Raw genomic sequence first — 17202 nt, forward strand, 5'->3', positions numbered from 1 at the left:
CATCATAGACTGCCTTGCTGATCCGTCATCGCAGCCAACCACTCGTGCATTGCGCCGTCAAGCTCGCCATTTCGCCATTCGCGACGACCTGCTTCACCGACGCAATTACACCTCTCATGGCCGCCAGTGGTTATTAGTTGTACCTCGAAGTCTGCATTCTGAAATCTGCACATCGTTCCACTCTGATCGACAGTGGGCTGACTCGGGACTTTTCAAAACCTACCAGCACCTCCAACGACGCTACTGCTGGCGAATAGTGTACAACTACATTCAAGAGTTCGTCCGCTGCCAGCGCCGAAAATCTTCACCCCACCTCTCGCCAGCTGGTCTGCAGCCTCTACCCTGCCCTACCCAGCCGTTCGGGCGCGTTGGCATCGATTTGTATGGGCCACTTCCCCTGACGTCGGCTGGTAACCGCTGGGCCATTGTAGCAGTAGATCACCTTACACGATACGCTGAAACCGCCGCTCTCCCAGCAGCTACAGCGCGCGATGTTGCATCATTCCTGCTTCGTCGATTCATCCTGCGGCATGGTCCACATCAAGAACTGCTCAGCGATCGCGGACGCGTCTTCCTGTCGGAAGTAGTTGAAGCGATTCTCAAAGAGTGCCACGTTGTTCATTGTACAACTACGGCGTACCACCCTCAAACGAATGGCCTCACAGAACGCTTCAACCGTACGCTCGGCGACATGCTTTCAATGTACGTTGCCTCCGACCACACGAACTGGGACGCCATTCTGCCATTCGTCACCTATGCGTATAATACCGCTACGCAGAGCACCACTGGATTTTCACCCTATTTCTTGCTGTATGGTCGACACCCTTTGCACACCATCGACACCATCCTTCCGTACCGGCCGGATGCATCCGAGTGCGTGCCTATTTCTGCCACGGTCAGACATGCAGAAGAGTTCCGCGACCTCGCACGGGCCTTTACTTCCGATGATCAAGAGCGCCAGAGGAGCACTCGCGGTGACGCCACTGCCACGGTCACCTTCGATCCGGGAGCGCTCGTGTGGCTCTCAGTCCTTTTAACTGCCCCTGGCCTCTTATCAAAACTGGTCCCTAAGTATGAAGGCCCTTATCGTGTTCTCGAACGCGCATCTCCTGTGAACTATGTCATAGAACCAGTTGAGCCATCTTCAGACATGCGCCGCCGTGGACGAGACATTGTCCATCTCGACCGTTTAAAGCGTTACTACAACCCACTCATCGTGACTAGCTCCCTTCTCGCTCCCGGGGGGTGATTGTAGCGAAGAGAGACGTTAGTGGGTTCAGCGCTACTGGCTCAAAACGCTAGTGGGTCGAGCACTCCTGCTCAGCAGTGGCTCTCGTGTTTGGAAGCTGTGACTGCCCTGCCCGTCGACATTGCGCTGCTCCGAGCTCTGCCAAATAAACACCTTTAGAATGTCATTATTTTGTTCTGAGGAATAAGCAAATCCAGAATGGGGAATTTTGATATTGCAATAAAAAGAAATGATGGAAATAATTTTATAGGCTATATTCAAGAACCTGGACACTGCAGTGTCAGGTTCTTGATGCAGCCATGGTGGCAGGTAATTGAACCCATGACCTCATGCTTAGCAGCAGAACTCTATAGCCACTGAGCCATTAGACAGTTTTAGTATAGCGTACGCTATACCATTGCGTACGTTAAAAAATAGCTGGTCGTCACTGCACATGCGCTGAACGCTAAACGAAATAGCGGGTATAGCGGGTGTACGCAACTCAAACGAGTTAGCGTTAGCGTTTTTGCGTGGTTTGCAGAGTTTCTGTGAAACATGGCGGCAGTCCCGGCTGGACGCTTCGAATCTATTTATTTTATTTATTTAGAACATACTGCAGGCCTACAGTAGGCCCAAGCAGGAGGGGCGAATACATAATATATGCAAAAGAACAGGATTAGCAAAATTGAAAAAATGTTAAATACAAGTTGTGACACAAAATACAGCAATAAATACAAGGCTCAGATGCAAAATACAAAAAGTAAACGTAGAAATAAATGGCTCTCAAATTAAATGCTGTGAAGAAAACATTGAGTCAAAAGAATCAGCTCTGGTTAAAAGATCTGGCGGACACCTGTTCCACTCCTCAATGGTGCGTGGAAAAAATGAGTATTTAAAGGCGTTAATCCTAGCACTGTAAGGGGTTAATGATTGTGCATGATGATTTCGTGTTTGGCGCGTAGTGTTAGGTTTAAGGAAGGGGTCTGCATTCATAGACAGTTTATGGTTTTTTAGTAAGAACAGTAGTTTCAGTCTTTGAATTTTCCGGCGCAGCTGTAATGTTTCAATACCGTGAGTTCGCATGAGGGTCGTTGGTGAGTCAGTTACACGATACTTTGAAAAAATAAAACGGATGGCTTTGCGTTGAATCATTTCAAGGGCCTCAATGTTACGTTTAGTGTAGGGATCCCAGACGGTGCACGCATATTCTAGTGATGGCCTTATTATTGAAAAGTAGGTTAATTTTTTAAGTTCAGGTGGGGCAAGTTTTAGTTTATGTCTAAGAAAGCAGAGTTTACGAAAGGCTGAGGAGCATACGTTGGATACATGTTTATTCCAGCTAAGGTTTTTCGTTATTGTAACTCCTAGATACTTGTACTCGCTGACTTCGGTCAGAAGGTGAGATGAAATATTGTAAGGAAATGAGAAGGAAGCCTTTTTGTTAGTTATCGTCATGTATACTGTTTTCTCTAAATTTAGCTTCATGTCCCATTTATTACACCATGTATGTATGTTCTGAAGATTGGAGTTTAGTAAAACTTGATCATCTTGGCAAGTAATTTGGTGAAATAAAACGCAGTCATCTGCAAATAATCTAATTTGAACAGGGGTAGTTATAACGTTAGTAATGTCATTGATATATATCAAAAAGAGGAGAGGTCCGAGGACGCTTCCCTGTGGGACGCCTGAAGTGACCGGCAGGTGGTTTGAATAGCAATCATCAATACAAACAAATTGTGTGCGGTGAGAAAGATAATCGAATTTGGTGTTGCTTTTGTAAAATGCACTTCGTTCGTAGCAAATTATTGTGTAAATGGCTTTCGCTTAGTCTCAGGCCGCTTCGACGACAGAGTATTATGGATAATCTCGTGGTGTTTTCGAGATCGCTTCTCGTTTCGAACGAGTCGAAGCCTAACGGATGAAACATTCGCGATATCAGCACCACCTATCGCTACAGTCAGGAAATAGCCGCAACGACGGCATATGGCCTCTGAGTCTGAGGAACTCGCCGGCCAACTAAAACTGTAAAAAACGTATGCTGCTTAGCGTACGCTACACTATATAGCATATAGCGTACGCGATAAGTTGCGGACGCTAAACAAAAGCTGTCTATTATGGCAGGTAAGAATCATTTGAAGTGTTGCTGTTGCATTCAAAGGTGAACTTGCCTTTCCCGTTAATCATAATTTCTCTCACCTTTCCTAAATCATCATGAAAAATTTTCACTGCATTTAATTTCATGACTGGCAACATTTTGCCTATTTCAGCTAGAAACAAACTTCTCTTTCTTGCAGATTTATGGTGCAACCATCACACCACGGTGGCTTGGATATAAACTCGCGCACCTCAAAAAACATCACTTTAATGAGGGCAATAATATTACTGTCTTTTGCAGAAACAGAATACGAGGTAGCCATGAAACCTTCCACTGCTGTACGCAGAGACTGCGGTACTACACATGCAGTGATGATCTCCACAAGTGCAAGCACAGAAAACAAAAAGTTGGTAGAACTTGCGCAGGGCTCATTAGCAGCCTTTCCTGTGATGTCACCACATTGTCAGCGGTGCTTGCACTCTGTCGTGCGTGATCACGGTTCTGGACAAATTTTCTTTTTTCTCAGACATCTTCTTACATAGATGAGTGGGAGCCCCTGCAGGATTGAGTGCATGACATCTTTGGTAGCTCTCTCTCTCCATTAACAACATGGGTGAAATCACACTCAAGGAACTATTCTTGAAAGGATTGTTCAGATACAGCTCATGTCCATTGTAGTTCTTGCCAGTTTGGTGAAAGGCCAATTTTTATTTCTGAAAAAGGTCAGGGTCTTTTTGTGCTGAAAACAATGCTGCTTAAGACCTTACACTTTGGAGCAAAGCAAAAGTGCACGAGTTGATCTTTTGTGGAGGAATACCTCTACATATTGGTCTTGCCTCCGGTCATTTGGTACGTGGAGATGACCTTCCACTGTTCTTGCCACTCATTTTTCATTCTTAGGAGCTTCATCATCTTTTAGCAACTTCCAAACACAATAATAGAGACTTGTAGTTCCTCAATGCAGAAACTGACTGCTACAGATGACATACAACTATTTCGCTTTCACACTTTATTTAACATCATTCTGTTGAGTGCAGTAACATTTTCACATCATGATGCAGAGAAGGGGTGAACTGCACTCCAGGCAGGACGGTTGGCGCACCTACTCATCTAGCTACTATAATGCCATGTTGATTGCGTCCAGCCGCGTGCCTTCAGAACTGCATAGTCACCATCCATAATAACAACGATAGTGACCGTGAATTCATCTTCAGTGGTTGTGGGGTGCAGGAATTTTCGTTTTGAGTCACTGCATGGTGCTTGTGATGTCACAAACACGGCAGAAGCTGTCAAGGAAGAAAAACAATTCTGCTGTGACCTGCACGCTTGTGCCAGGCCCATCGGCTACATCACATTTGATGATCACTTGCCGACCAGCTCACTAGCACTCAAATAAATGGTAAGTGCGTACACACAGTTATAGAAAGCACATCTACTCGGATGAAGGTGCGTGTCTTGCACTGCTGCCACACTGTGAGGGAATTTGAGGCCCTTGCTGCTTTGAGCACTTATCAGCGACGAGATGATGATAATCGCAGCTTCTGCGCTGATTTTGTTCAAAATATTGTTACAGGCCATTCCCACATTCTGCAGAAAGCACTCAGCAGGACGACGAAGATGGCAATCGAAAAAGCATGTTTGTGGTTGTCGTTATTCTGCCATCTTGGCTGTGGCTCCTCTGTATGTATTTTGTAAATATAATTTTGCCTACTCTTTATCTACGTCACAATATATGAAAGAGGGTTTGGATTTCTTCAGTAAGTAAAGACATGTTGACATAGTAACCAGTTGGCTTATTGTTAATATTGGTGCATTCGGTTAATTTTTTACATTTTTTTCAGTCCCTTGAAATCGGAATTGAGAAGGTTTACAATGTTACCTACATGTGTGCCCTATCCAGAATCTGAGAAGCAGGAGTATAGCAGGGTATTCCTAAAAATGTTTAATATTGTGTTGTTTTATATGGCCAGGTAATAGTATTTCAGATACTCAAGGTGACTCAGTGCCCATCACATACTAGTGTCATGCAATACCTAAGAAGTGTTGCAGTAGCTCGTGTCTTGCACACACTTATATTTACTGATTAAGTTGAATTTGAGTGATAATTGGATTATTTCATCCCTGCAATTTCCCACTTCCTTATTTTTACTTCATTGTTTTTGGGTTCATATGGTTCATTGTGCAGGGATGTGCATATTTCACTCAAAGCTTTTTGAAAAAGAATTTTGAGCTTACTGCTGCATTGTTCTTGCTCAAATTTCGCCGAAAGATCCCATTTTGGAGTCTACATTGTTCAGTGTAATACTTAGCAGAATTACTTGCCTGGTTTTTCAGAAAGAAATGAAATGTTGCCTTTGTTTATAAGAATGCAAGCTGTTGCCAAGATGGCGTTAGCATGAACTTATGTCACCACCTTTCAGTGGCTGCAGAAAGCAGCCATTCATGAATGATTGCAACATGTTGCACACTTCTGTGGCAAAATAAACATGCACCTTTGAACATATTTGAGCAGTGTTACCTAATTTCTGTGTTCTGAATGCAGGGTTTTTGCAGAGCATGTGGAATCCATAGATACCGACTTGGATTGGCTGCAAGACCAGCTAATGAGTGGAGGGCTCAACTTGGACACTTCCACACTGATGGGGGTATGTCCTGACTGGACAGGGCTTCTGTCAAAAGCCTCAAAGGTAGATGACAAAGGAAGTCGTGACACTGCTTTAAAGCAGTTCTCACACATTCTCTGTGTGAATGGCACTAAGCAAATTCTATTTTTCCCAGCAGAGTGTATCGCTATATTTTATTCAGCAACACTGTGCAACACTTTTTGAGACCGAAGCATTGTTTCTGCCTGATAAGGATAAATTTACAAATATCTTGACAGGTTTGGACATTTTGAATGAATGAGCACAGCATTTTGAAAACATGATCAACATCACCTTCTGAGAATGTTCCTATGTGCTGTGTCATGGGCAACTCTAAAGCTTGAGCAAAATCCTGTGCTTATTCACTACCACGTAATGGCATGAATCTTTTCAGTCACCAATGCTGTCTTCAACAGGCGGCCGCCTTTTAACTCGAGGGTTCCCACACCTCAATCCAAAAAACGAGGGAAGGAACTCCACTATAGAATGAACAAAGTGACATTCAATAATTTTCATGCTCCACTTTTGCCTAATAAGTTTTACTTTATACTGTCGCACAGAACAATGAACATATGAAAATGTTTCATGTGGTCTGTCTTGAAATAGAGGACTTAGCAAAATGAAGGACTTAACGCGACCTGTACCCAGTGTATGTTGATGGGTGTTGTTAAGGGGAGATGTGCCTCAAAGATAAACTTTCATTAATAATAAAGCTAATTTAATGAAATTTATACAGGACATAGAGTTAAATCTCCTGTTTTCAACTATCTTTTTTTCCCCCGAAAAATATGTGCAATGTTGGGGAGTACGTTCATTATGCAGGGTAACATTTTTAGCGATTTTTCTTTTCTGCGGCCACTGTCAGTTTCGCCCAAAATGCGAACCATCGATTGCGATTGCAAATGTGTAGACAGCTACACAGAATAAGGATAGTAGTTTTGTCGACTGTATTAACTTGCAAACATTTCCTTCAACGCAAACTGAGCGGCGTGAGCGCAATGCGCACAAAGGTGTGAATCGCCGTCGACTCAGCCCCCCGATGCAGATCGCTTTAAAGATAGGGTGTGCCGTGGCTGCACAATGCGCCGCAGTTGCTGCCTGAGTAAAACGCCACGCCCCTCCCCCCGACACCATGTGCGCAACGAAACACAGTGTGTTTCCTTCCCACTTTCCTCCCTTGTAGCGAGAAATTGAACCGCGATCGTTGACGCCCTGCAGGCACTGTTGCGCAGGACGCGTTTGCTGCTGAGTTCAACCCCCCCCCGCCTCGGTCTCTTGCGCGATCTGTGCTTCCCTCATGCGCTTTCACTCACACCTACACCATGCCGTGCACTGCGACGACGATGGCAAAACTGCGCCTGTGGCATCCATATAATTGCTATCACAATAAAAGTAGGAGACACGGCCCGATTCGGCATCCGACACGGCGTCGGACACAGTTGCACCCGCCGAATGCCATATCAGACGCCGAATGGTACCGTGTGTCTCCTACTTTACAGCAGCAAGTTCAGGGTGCGATCATTATGCGAGATAAAGAAAAAACCCACTTCTTGATTGGAAAAGTGAGGGCTGCATTCACTATGTGAGTGCGTTCATTATGCGAGTAAATATGGTACTTTTTTGACCACTTGAAATGGGAAATATATGGTGTCTTTTGCAAGATACAAGAGTTTTATAGATAGCATATATCACTTCGTATGCACAACTACTTGTAATTGTAAGCTCAAAAATAATTTTCTTTTAGCTTTACTATCTCAAGAAAAGAATTTGCCAGACTATCATTATTGAGAACATCAATGAGTGGTTTACTGAAAAACACATGGCCAAAATTATTGACCGTTACAATAAGATCTCAATATTTCCATTCTACAAATGCTTATGCTTGCAAAATTTGCCTGAGATTGAGTCACTTTAAGTACAAGAATATTGGTGCACAAGCCATACAAGTAGCCTGAAATTGAAAAAAGAAAAAAATTTAAGTTGGAGGTTCTATACATGCTCTTTACTATTGGAGATGGTTAAGTTACATGAAATTTGGCCAGAATGCAGATCAGTCTTTGCAAAAGTGTAAAATCTAAAAATTCTCCTGCGTAGGTGGTACCCCTCATAGCCCTTGTGAGCATCCTCCTCCAGGAGGACTTTCTTTGCTTCACTGTAACGTCAAGATGTAGTTTCCGCTGTCTGTTTTCCAGACATTCTTCTGATTTGTCTCTCGTCTGTTTGGTTTCTCAGAGCAAATCAACTCTTGAGTTGGATGGCCAGCTCCTGTATAACATCAAAGCCATTGTGGCCTTTACTCAACCACAGTATGGCTATAGAAGTGACCATCTCCACAAAAGTGCATGAATTCGGCTGAGCACTGGTGAATATTAGAGAATGAGCTTGTGTCGGCTCAGTTGAAGCTAGTGCTTGCCTGTTCTTACACCAAAAAAGCCCACCGTATGGGAAAAACTTGTGGCTGTGACCATCATCAGTTGGGCATGAATGAAAAAAATGAGGTCCCTGCAACTACCAAGCCTCTATAAGAACCATTTCTCCCAGTCTTCTGGATAGAGGATTGCGTCGATTTTTTTACACATGAACATAGAATGCTGAAGTGTAACTGTGCAACCACACATATAAAAAGTGACAGATGTTTTAAAAGGTAAAAGCAATTTTTGAACCTGTATGACCCCTTATTGCCACACAAGTACCTTTTTCATTGTGCACAAATAATTACTCACTTTAATCAACTAACTTATATTTAATTTTTTTAATTGACCAGGCATCAACGCAAAACTTGTGGAGGCCGTTGATGTAGACCGATAACATTTAAAGCAACCTAGGTCTTACATGATCCTTTCTTTCAAGGAATAAAGAAAAGCTACATTACTGCAAATGAAAAAAAACTGCATTATAATGTGTCCATGCACTAGCGACTGCAGCATCTCATACTCCATCATCTAGTACGCTGTACATCTTATGCACATTCAAAACCAGGACTTCGCATTTGATAAGGACCGAAGATTTGCACCAGAAACTGCTGACGCATCCTGGAAGGAGTTTAACTGCTTCCAGTTTAACCAGTGCAGCAAACTCGTAATTGATTTCATAGTGCTGAATTGACACGGACAAGAAAGACGGCGGGATGTGCGCTACTAGTAGTCAGTTACTGCAATGAACCAACCAGCCCAAAAAACTGAATTCCCATACAACAAACTAGGTCCGTATTTGAGGAGGTCATTTGTTAACGTCCTCTACAATTTTAACATCTACATCTTAAGTAGATTAAAAATTAGATAATTAAACTTTATTAATTCATTATTTGTGCAAAATGAAAAATATACCGATGACTAGCATGAACAATGCCCATCAACGTATAGCAGGTGTTGTTAACATACAGCCCTCCGTTATATATTTTAACTCTTCGTGACATTTAGTTTGAACAGCTGATATACAGAATGTCGGAAATGCATTCTTGTATATATATAATGCAGCACAATCGCAACACAACACGGAAACCAAGTTCTCCTGACAAGTGCGGCATCAGCGGAAGAATGCTGATATTTTCATCTGGAGATTTTTTTTTACAGCGCTTCGAACAATTTCGTACTCTATAAGGCTTAAGCACCGAAGTGCTTTCTCACTCAAACTGTTCTTCGCGCAGTACATCTTCACTTTGCTTAGGTATTCCAAAGCGTCTTTGCACGGGACATCTGGGTCTGGCGTCGGGTCAATATAGTCGTTCGACTCGTCTTCGGCTGCAAGCTCTGCGCTACCGCGCATCGCTGCGATGATCGCATCATCCGTGCTCGCTTCCTCGCAGACAGGAAGCTGTGACTCACCGGCATCGACATATTCTTGGAAGGTGTCTGTGGGGGAAACAAACTTGCTTTCAACGAGGCCGGACCACACGTCGTCGGTGTTGACCGTCTCATCGGCAACATTGTCGCTCGGCTCATCCAACGTCATGAGCTTCTGCATTGCGCACGAAGCCTGCTTTGTTGAAGCTTTTGCTTATTGTAGTGGCTTTTACCTGCCACCACGAAGCAGCAACCATATCAACCGCTCCCCTTAAATTCACATTAAGAGGCTGCTGCTGCTGCATGCTCAGTAAGACTCTTTCGCGGATGCATTTTTTGTAAAGTACCTTTACGGTTGCGATGACATCCTGGTCGAGCGGCTGACATTTTGCAGTCGTGTTGGCAGGCAGAAACCTTAACTTGACGGCAGTCAACTTTAGCTAGATGTTGTGGGTTGTGCAATTGTCGAGAATGAGCACGACCTGTCGCTTCGCTGCCACCACGTCTTCATCAAACTTGCAAAGCCAGCTTGTGAACATGTCTTGCGTCATCCACGCCTTTTTGTTGGATTTGTATGTCACTTGCAGGCACTCCCGCTCTTTAAAGCAACGTGGCTTCGCTGATTTTCCAATGACAAACAGGCGGCGCTTGTCGCTTCCATCCATGTTAGCGCAGAACAACACAGTTATGCGCTCTTTTGAGGCCTTGTGACCAGAGCAGGCTTCGCTTTCAGTGCAAGAGTGCGGTTGGGCAGAATGTTATAAAATATGCTAGCTTCGTCGGCCTTGTCTGTGTCTCTGTCCGTATATGTGGACAGCATGGTTTTCGAATTTAAGCGAAGACAGACTTCGATGGACTCGTCGTTGACATCACTGCGTTCACCGCACACTACTTTGCAGCTGATGCCATGGCGATCCTTGAATCGCTGGATCCATCCATTAAGTGGGTTGAAGTCGTCATGGCCTAAAAGAGCATGAAGGGACGGCTTTTTGTTGGAGCATGGGGCCACTCACTGGTATGCTCTGAGCCCTAACTTGACAGAACCACCTGAAGAGCGCTGCATCCACGTCTTTGTACTTCAACGTATGTATTCTCTTCCGTGACAGGGAAGACGAATCTTGCTGCAGTTGCTGCCGCAATTTGTCCTTGTTCTTGTATATGGTCGACACGGTTATGTCGGAAACGCCGTATTTGGCCGCCACCGACGCCTTCTTCAGCCCACTTTCTATGTCCCTTATAATGCATTCCTTCGTCTCCAGCGATAAGGCTTGCCTCTTTCTCTGCCTCTTTCGGCTTGAAGACGCCGCCGACGCCATGGTGACAAAAGCCAAGCAACACATGTGCACAGTGGACAACTATGACACGACGAGATCACGACGTGCCCACACCGAATGCAACAAAGAGACTGAAAAAAAGAAAGGAGTGCGCTGTCACCGCTATCGCTTCTACCCCGCATTCTGCCCAGCGCGCACCCTGATTGGACGCTGCTATAGTGACAAAAATACTCGTCCTCCTTCCTCTTAGGTTTCTCGCCCTTCTCCTTCTTTTTTTTTTGCTTTTCGCCGCTGGTCTCCACGTGCGCACTTAGCTCCCCTTTCTCTGCGTGTGCGTGCCTGGCAACCGTGCGGGCCGTGCTCAACGCCTCCGAGAAAAGGCCGTGCTCCGTGCGCCGACTTCATGGTTGTGCGCTTAAAGGAACCGCGCTATAACCGGTATTCTGCTTCGCGCACCTATGCAATAAACGGTCCCCCTATACATTGAGTTCTATGGGAGATATATCAGCGGTCAAAAAACCCACACTGTAACCGGTCCCCCGGTAAAAGCGGTTACATTATAAGTGGTCTGCACTGTAATAGAAAGAAAATGCTACTTGTTTACTTCTATTACTTAGAAAAAAGAACCCATTGATGTTGCCCTTGACAATCATGCAGTGGATGGTCAAAAGGTTGTTTTGCTCGACTCTGCACTCTTGTGTTTTGATAATAGTTTCTGTATCAGGTACTTTTATGCTTGTCTTCCTGGCTTGCAAAGCTCATAATAAAGAGACAACCATATGCACGCGATATTCAAGTGGCAAGCGACGCGATAGACTAATCCTTTCGTACTGTTGTGTCTCACTGTGAGACAGCGACAAACTTTCGTTGTTGTCTGAATCAGTACAGTTGTATGCCCATAAAGAAATCAACCCACGAGGCCAATGTTTTAATCAGAGGGTACTAGATATAGTATGCCCTTAATTTCCAGTAAAAATGCATACCCTGTTGTGAGTGGTAAATGATGTGGTGCCATCCGACAGCTAGAAATCTAAGCACTTTTGTGGTTTCTGAGACTCTGGTGTGCGCAATCTCCGATGCTTGGTACTTAGTGGGAGATGAGACGAAGCGAAGACTGCTTTAGAGCGCAGCTCTTAGGTGCCCATTCCTGTGGCGAGCATTGGCATCCATCAGCATCCTTGGCCTAACCTAGTGAACGAGCACAGAGGAGGATCAGAGAGCAAACGCAGAGTGCAGCGGGGAATGAAAGATGGCAAGAGCGGAGGGAGCGTGAGGAGGAAAGCGGAGGAGGAGGGTATGGCAAAAGCGTGATAAGAAAAGCGTAGGGCTGTGCAAGAGGCGCTCTGCGGCGATGATGGCTACGAGTTGGCACCAGAGTAGCACGCGTCATCTCTTCACTGGCGACGCCATTGATGACATATATGAAAACAAAGTGCTGCATGAGTGGAGGTCTGTCTGCGGCAGCTGCTGTGAATAGCGCCTATGCACTGCCTCTCGCGATCTCCCTATTAGTGAGGCAGTCGCACCACACTTCGCTCTATTTGCAACGTGCCAATCGAGACAGATAGTTTGTGCCAGTGAATATATTGTGAAATGAAAACACGTATAGAGCTGCGCTCAAACTTCGCATCAGGGAGTATCGTTATCGTTGAATTTTTTTACTATTTATTTATTACTGTCAGGAGGAGAGCAAGTAGCAAGAGTGAATTCGGATTGAGGTAGGTGCACTGGTTGCTGTCATGTTATGCAATCGTGTGGCGATGGGCGGTCTACTGCATGGACTTAAGGTAACAAGTAAAATTTCTGCAAGCAGCAGAAAATTGCATGTCCATGTGATGTCTTGGGATGCTGTCGGCTGTGTCTTCGCTCGGTTTGTGGCTGTGGTTTTGTGTTTCATAAAAAAAAAAAAAGGGAAAAAAAAAGAAAACCTAGGTGGTTGTCGGGTGCGGTTTTACTCACTGACAACAAAAAGGGTGGTTCTAATGGCATATGCAATGTCACAACTCCTTGCTTGTGGGTCGGCTATTTGAATCATGCTAGAGGAATGCAGACCCTTCAGGCGTAATTTCCTCTTAAACTAAGTGCTTTCCTTGCATGAAACATGCAGTGCGTGGCTTATGGGTCCATGGTGACATATTTGCCTTGAGTGTCCCTTTAAATCCTGTTCCAACCCTGATGTGGATGGCAAATAAGACAGCTTCGAGGAGACATATAATGAATGTCTTGAATAATTCCATTGCAGTCTTGGTAACAGATGACAGTGTACTACAACTGGGTGCTGTGGGATGTAGTGGAGTCAAACAAGCACTGTTAACCTGACATGATAATGTCGGAAGGCCTGTAGACGTGGCTGAGGTGTTAAATATTAAGCATGGAGGCTGTCTAAGCAAGCTAGACCTCCATGGGAAAGCACAGGTTTTGCAAAGTGATGGGCATGAGTTGTCAAACTGTCACTCAGGTGCTGAGGCAAGAGGAAGGTATCCAGCCCTACACTGACCCTCATAGGGTTGCTGGAACAAGCATCGTCCCCGAAAGGAGTGCTCTCCGGGATGGGCGCTAGCTCGGTTTTAGTGTACAACTGCATTGCGCAGTCACCGATGCTGGAGCCCTGAGCGATTTCCTCTCCGTTCTGCCGCATCTGGTCTTCTCTTGGCTCTGCCACTACCGTATCTGGGTCTATCCTAGACGATTCTGGAAAGTCGCCCAAGTGCTCGGATACGAGGAAGGTCTCCAGCGCCTCCTTAACATTCTCATGGCTACTGGAACAAGCCTCGCCCTCGCAAGAGACGCCGTCCGGAGTGGTCCCTCTCTGTAGACCGGTAACGGCCTTGCTCTCAACGCACTTTGTCTCTGAGGATTTCGCCACCTTGCACTTTTCGTGCTCTTCATTTACTGGCGCAATCTCAGTGTCTTTGACAAATTTTGTACTGGTCACTTTGATATTGTCTCTCGCTCTCAACAAGAATTTCGAAATGCCGGAGTAAAACACTCTTGGCCTTATCATAATTCCTGAAGTTTTTAGCGGAAAGGCAAGCCAAGCGCGTCTCTGGCTTGGACACGCCAGTTTGTGCTGCTGACAGGTGACAGCCGTATCATTGCTAATTGCTGAAACCTCTCATGAACGAGGTATTCCCGCGCTGGTCATAATTCATCCGTTTCTAGAACCATTTTGACGAGGCCGTCGGCCCGTTCGCCATAATCATTCGACCCGCGACTGTGGGGTGTCACGGGGTGAACAGCCGATCACAACAATGTGCACCTTCTGGATAGACGGTTCAATGCAAGGAATTGGCAAGTGCTTTTCATAATTGAAAATTTTTCGAGCCACAGGAAGATTGACAACCTCAAGGCAATTGCTGTGGAATTTTTGCCTGCAAGCACAACCGTGGTACTGCAACCGATGGATCAGGGAACCATTGAGACCACCCGGAAGCTGTACAGCAAGGCTCTCTTGTAATGCATGCTCACAGTATATGACGCCAGCAAAAGGTACAACATTCATTTCCTTGGTGCGATTCATTTGCTGAACTTTTCATGGAAAGAACTCGCACCTTCAAAGGTCGCTGACTCCTTTGCGCACGCCTGCCTTTCCCGCGCCGTCGTCAGTGACCTTGACGATGACCAGCCTGACTATGACCGGACTTACAGCGATTTGTACGAGGCTGTTCAGGAAAGTGTTGACCAAGAGGTAGAAGGCGACATCGAGACATTCGCGTTCGCTGACGCTGCTGCTCCCATGGTCGCCCCAGCGACAGATGCGAAGATACTAATCAACACTGTTGGTGGCCCCGACGAGGACGAAGAGCCACATGAAGGGCCAGCTATTGTACAGAAGCGGGAGTACCTACGTCTGCTGTGGAATATGGTTAAATGCATGGGCGACGACCATGGCCTTGTGCAATGCTTGGTCAGATTAGAGGAGGGGTTGCTCACGCCCGGTAAGAACATGAAACAGCCTAAGCTCACTGCCTTTTTTTGCACCCGATTAAATTTTTGCTTCACTAAATGCATTGTATTTTGACTTCCTTGCATTTGTTGCACAATTAAAGCTCAGCTTCTTTAGCTTTTCTCGAGTGGTTGCTTAATCGCATTACTGCTTATAACGAATTTTTTCGCCGTCCTGCCAACTTCGTTATAATGAGGAATTACTGTAAATATAGCTTGCTATCGACATTGATGACAGCAAGAAAAGGGATCAGTTTTTCCAGCTTTCAGCATTGAATTCCAGGCAATTCAAGCAGGCATACAATTCTGCAAATAGAATCTGTTTAGGACTACCAGATAAGAATGTTCATTGAGGCTTTCCTTTGTACTTTCTTTGAATGAGTAATCAAGTTTGACATTACGCCTATTAGCATGTCGTAACAATGTTGATCTAATACCACCTAAGTACAGTGCTCACGGAATGAAATACGTCAATTTAGGGCTAAGTAATGCGCATACTTTCATTTGAACCGGCTGCGGTTCGTGTCACATCGACGTAATTCTGGCGCACACACTTACATCGGAGTCCTGGTCACCTTTGGTGACCAAATTCCTAGCGACATGACATGCTGCTCTCGCGTACTTTGCACATATGTAGGGTTCTACTAAATGCTCCGTGTCCCATTTCATTCCGTGAGCACTGTACATGACTAGCTTAAGAAATCTAGGTGATTGCTATAAATTACAGTGAAGTAATTATAACCTCTAATAACTAATAATATAATAGTAATAATAATTATTTCCACAAAACAGGCTAACCGTGAGTGGCGTGCGAGGATGAGCAGAAAGGTGAAAAACCGTATGGCAAGTGCAGCTGTCGTGTGCCTACATTCCTGCATTATGCATACCACGTATTGGTATGGTCTTCTTGTTAGAGTTTCACAGTACACTACAGTGAAACCTCATTACTACGAACACCACATTAACAAACTTTTCTGAAATCCCCTGCTGACTTCTTATAATTTCAGTGTAAAAATATTTTAGTACTTTGAACTTCAGAATACTGATCTTTACAGAATAACGATCATTGTTCAGTTTCCCTGTGATGTTAACAATGCCTCAATACTACGAACTATTATTCAGGAATCTGGGGAGTCTTAGATTTCCGAGTATCCTTCACGGCAGCCGAAACGGCAGGCTAGCAGACGACAAGGTCCAGAGAGCGGACGTCCCGGCGCATGGGTTTAAGAAACCTGAGACAGTGGCCGAGAACGGGGGCGAGTGGAGGTGATGACACATCAGGTTTTGCAAGTGCATGCTCCGCCCGGGAAAGTGTTGCTTAGCAACGGAGGTGCATCTCTTCCTTCTTTGTCCCTTCTTTCTGCGCACCCCTCTTTTTTTTTTTTTTTCGCTTTTGCAGCTGTAGCTACACGCGCGGTGGAATGTAACCTACATACTCGCAGGGATGCCACATGGTCGCACTTTGCACTCTCCATGCAGGCGTGCTTGCACTTTTACATGGTTCAGGTGTCCACCTGGAGCGGGACAGTTGCGGTGTCCATGGCAAGAAATGTGAAAAAGAAACAAAAATAAAAAAAAAACATTGCGCTTTGTTGGCGACATGTCGGTAGTTTTCTCAGCATCAGTGTCTGTTTTGTGCGTGTCGCTTTTATTATACGGTACTTCGGTGGTGTGTGGCAGCGCAATCTATGGAATATAGCAACAGCACGTGCCGAGAGCCATCAGCGAAGTTTTCGTGGATAGCCCATATTGTGACAACTTATGAACTGTTGAGTTGATGGGTAGAATGGTTCATTTTGGGGCTTTCACTATAACGATCTTTCAAAATGACAAACAATTTACCGCAATCTCCTGAAATTCATTCTATCGAGATTTCACTGTAACAGCACAAGACACAGGACAACAAAGTGGACGACAGGCATGTCTTTCAGAACGCTATGATGCCACAGACAGGTTTCTAGACAAAGGACGGTAGCTGCTCAAAACATTTGATGTGTCAGCTTTTTCGCTATTAGAAATATTCAGAGAGGACTCTTATATATATTCACAGCATGTGCACTGCGCTGGGCAAACCGGGCTAGCGCTAATGTAGAATGTCGCAACATAATTTCCATTCCACATTGAGTAATCACACACAGTTCATTTGCGGCTTCGTTCAGGGGCAGACGTGCGCTTTCATGTTGGTGCTTGTTGCTGCGTTTGGTGCAAGAATATGACTAGGAGCAAGAAACACTTA

At 45.0% G+C, this 17202-nt stretch overlaps 1 protein-coding gene across 3 annotated transcripts in view; it reads left to right on the forward strand.

Moving 5' to 3' along the window:
* LOC126547186 (heat shock factor protein 1-like) overlaps positions 1 to 17202 on the forward strand; it is a 157922-nt gene that overhangs the window by 87477 nt on the left and 53243 nt on the right. For 2 of the 3 annotated variants that reach the window (XM_050195073.3, XM_055062810.2), the window contains exon 8: positions 5866 to 6010. In XM_050195073.3, the coding sequence (XP_050051030.1) occupies positions 5866 to 6010 (145 nt within the window). The remainder of the gene's footprint in view (positions 1 to 5865; positions 6011 to 17202) is intronic. The other variant, XM_050195074.3, reaches the window with a different exon arrangement.

Source organism: Dermacentor andersoni, chromosome 1, assembly GCF_023375885.2.
Source record: "Dermacentor andersoni chromosome 1, qqDerAnde1_hic_scaffold, whole genome shotgun sequence".
Taxonomy (NCBI): domain Eukaryota; kingdom Metazoa; phylum Arthropoda; class Arachnida; order Ixodida; family Ixodidae; genus Dermacentor; species Dermacentor andersoni.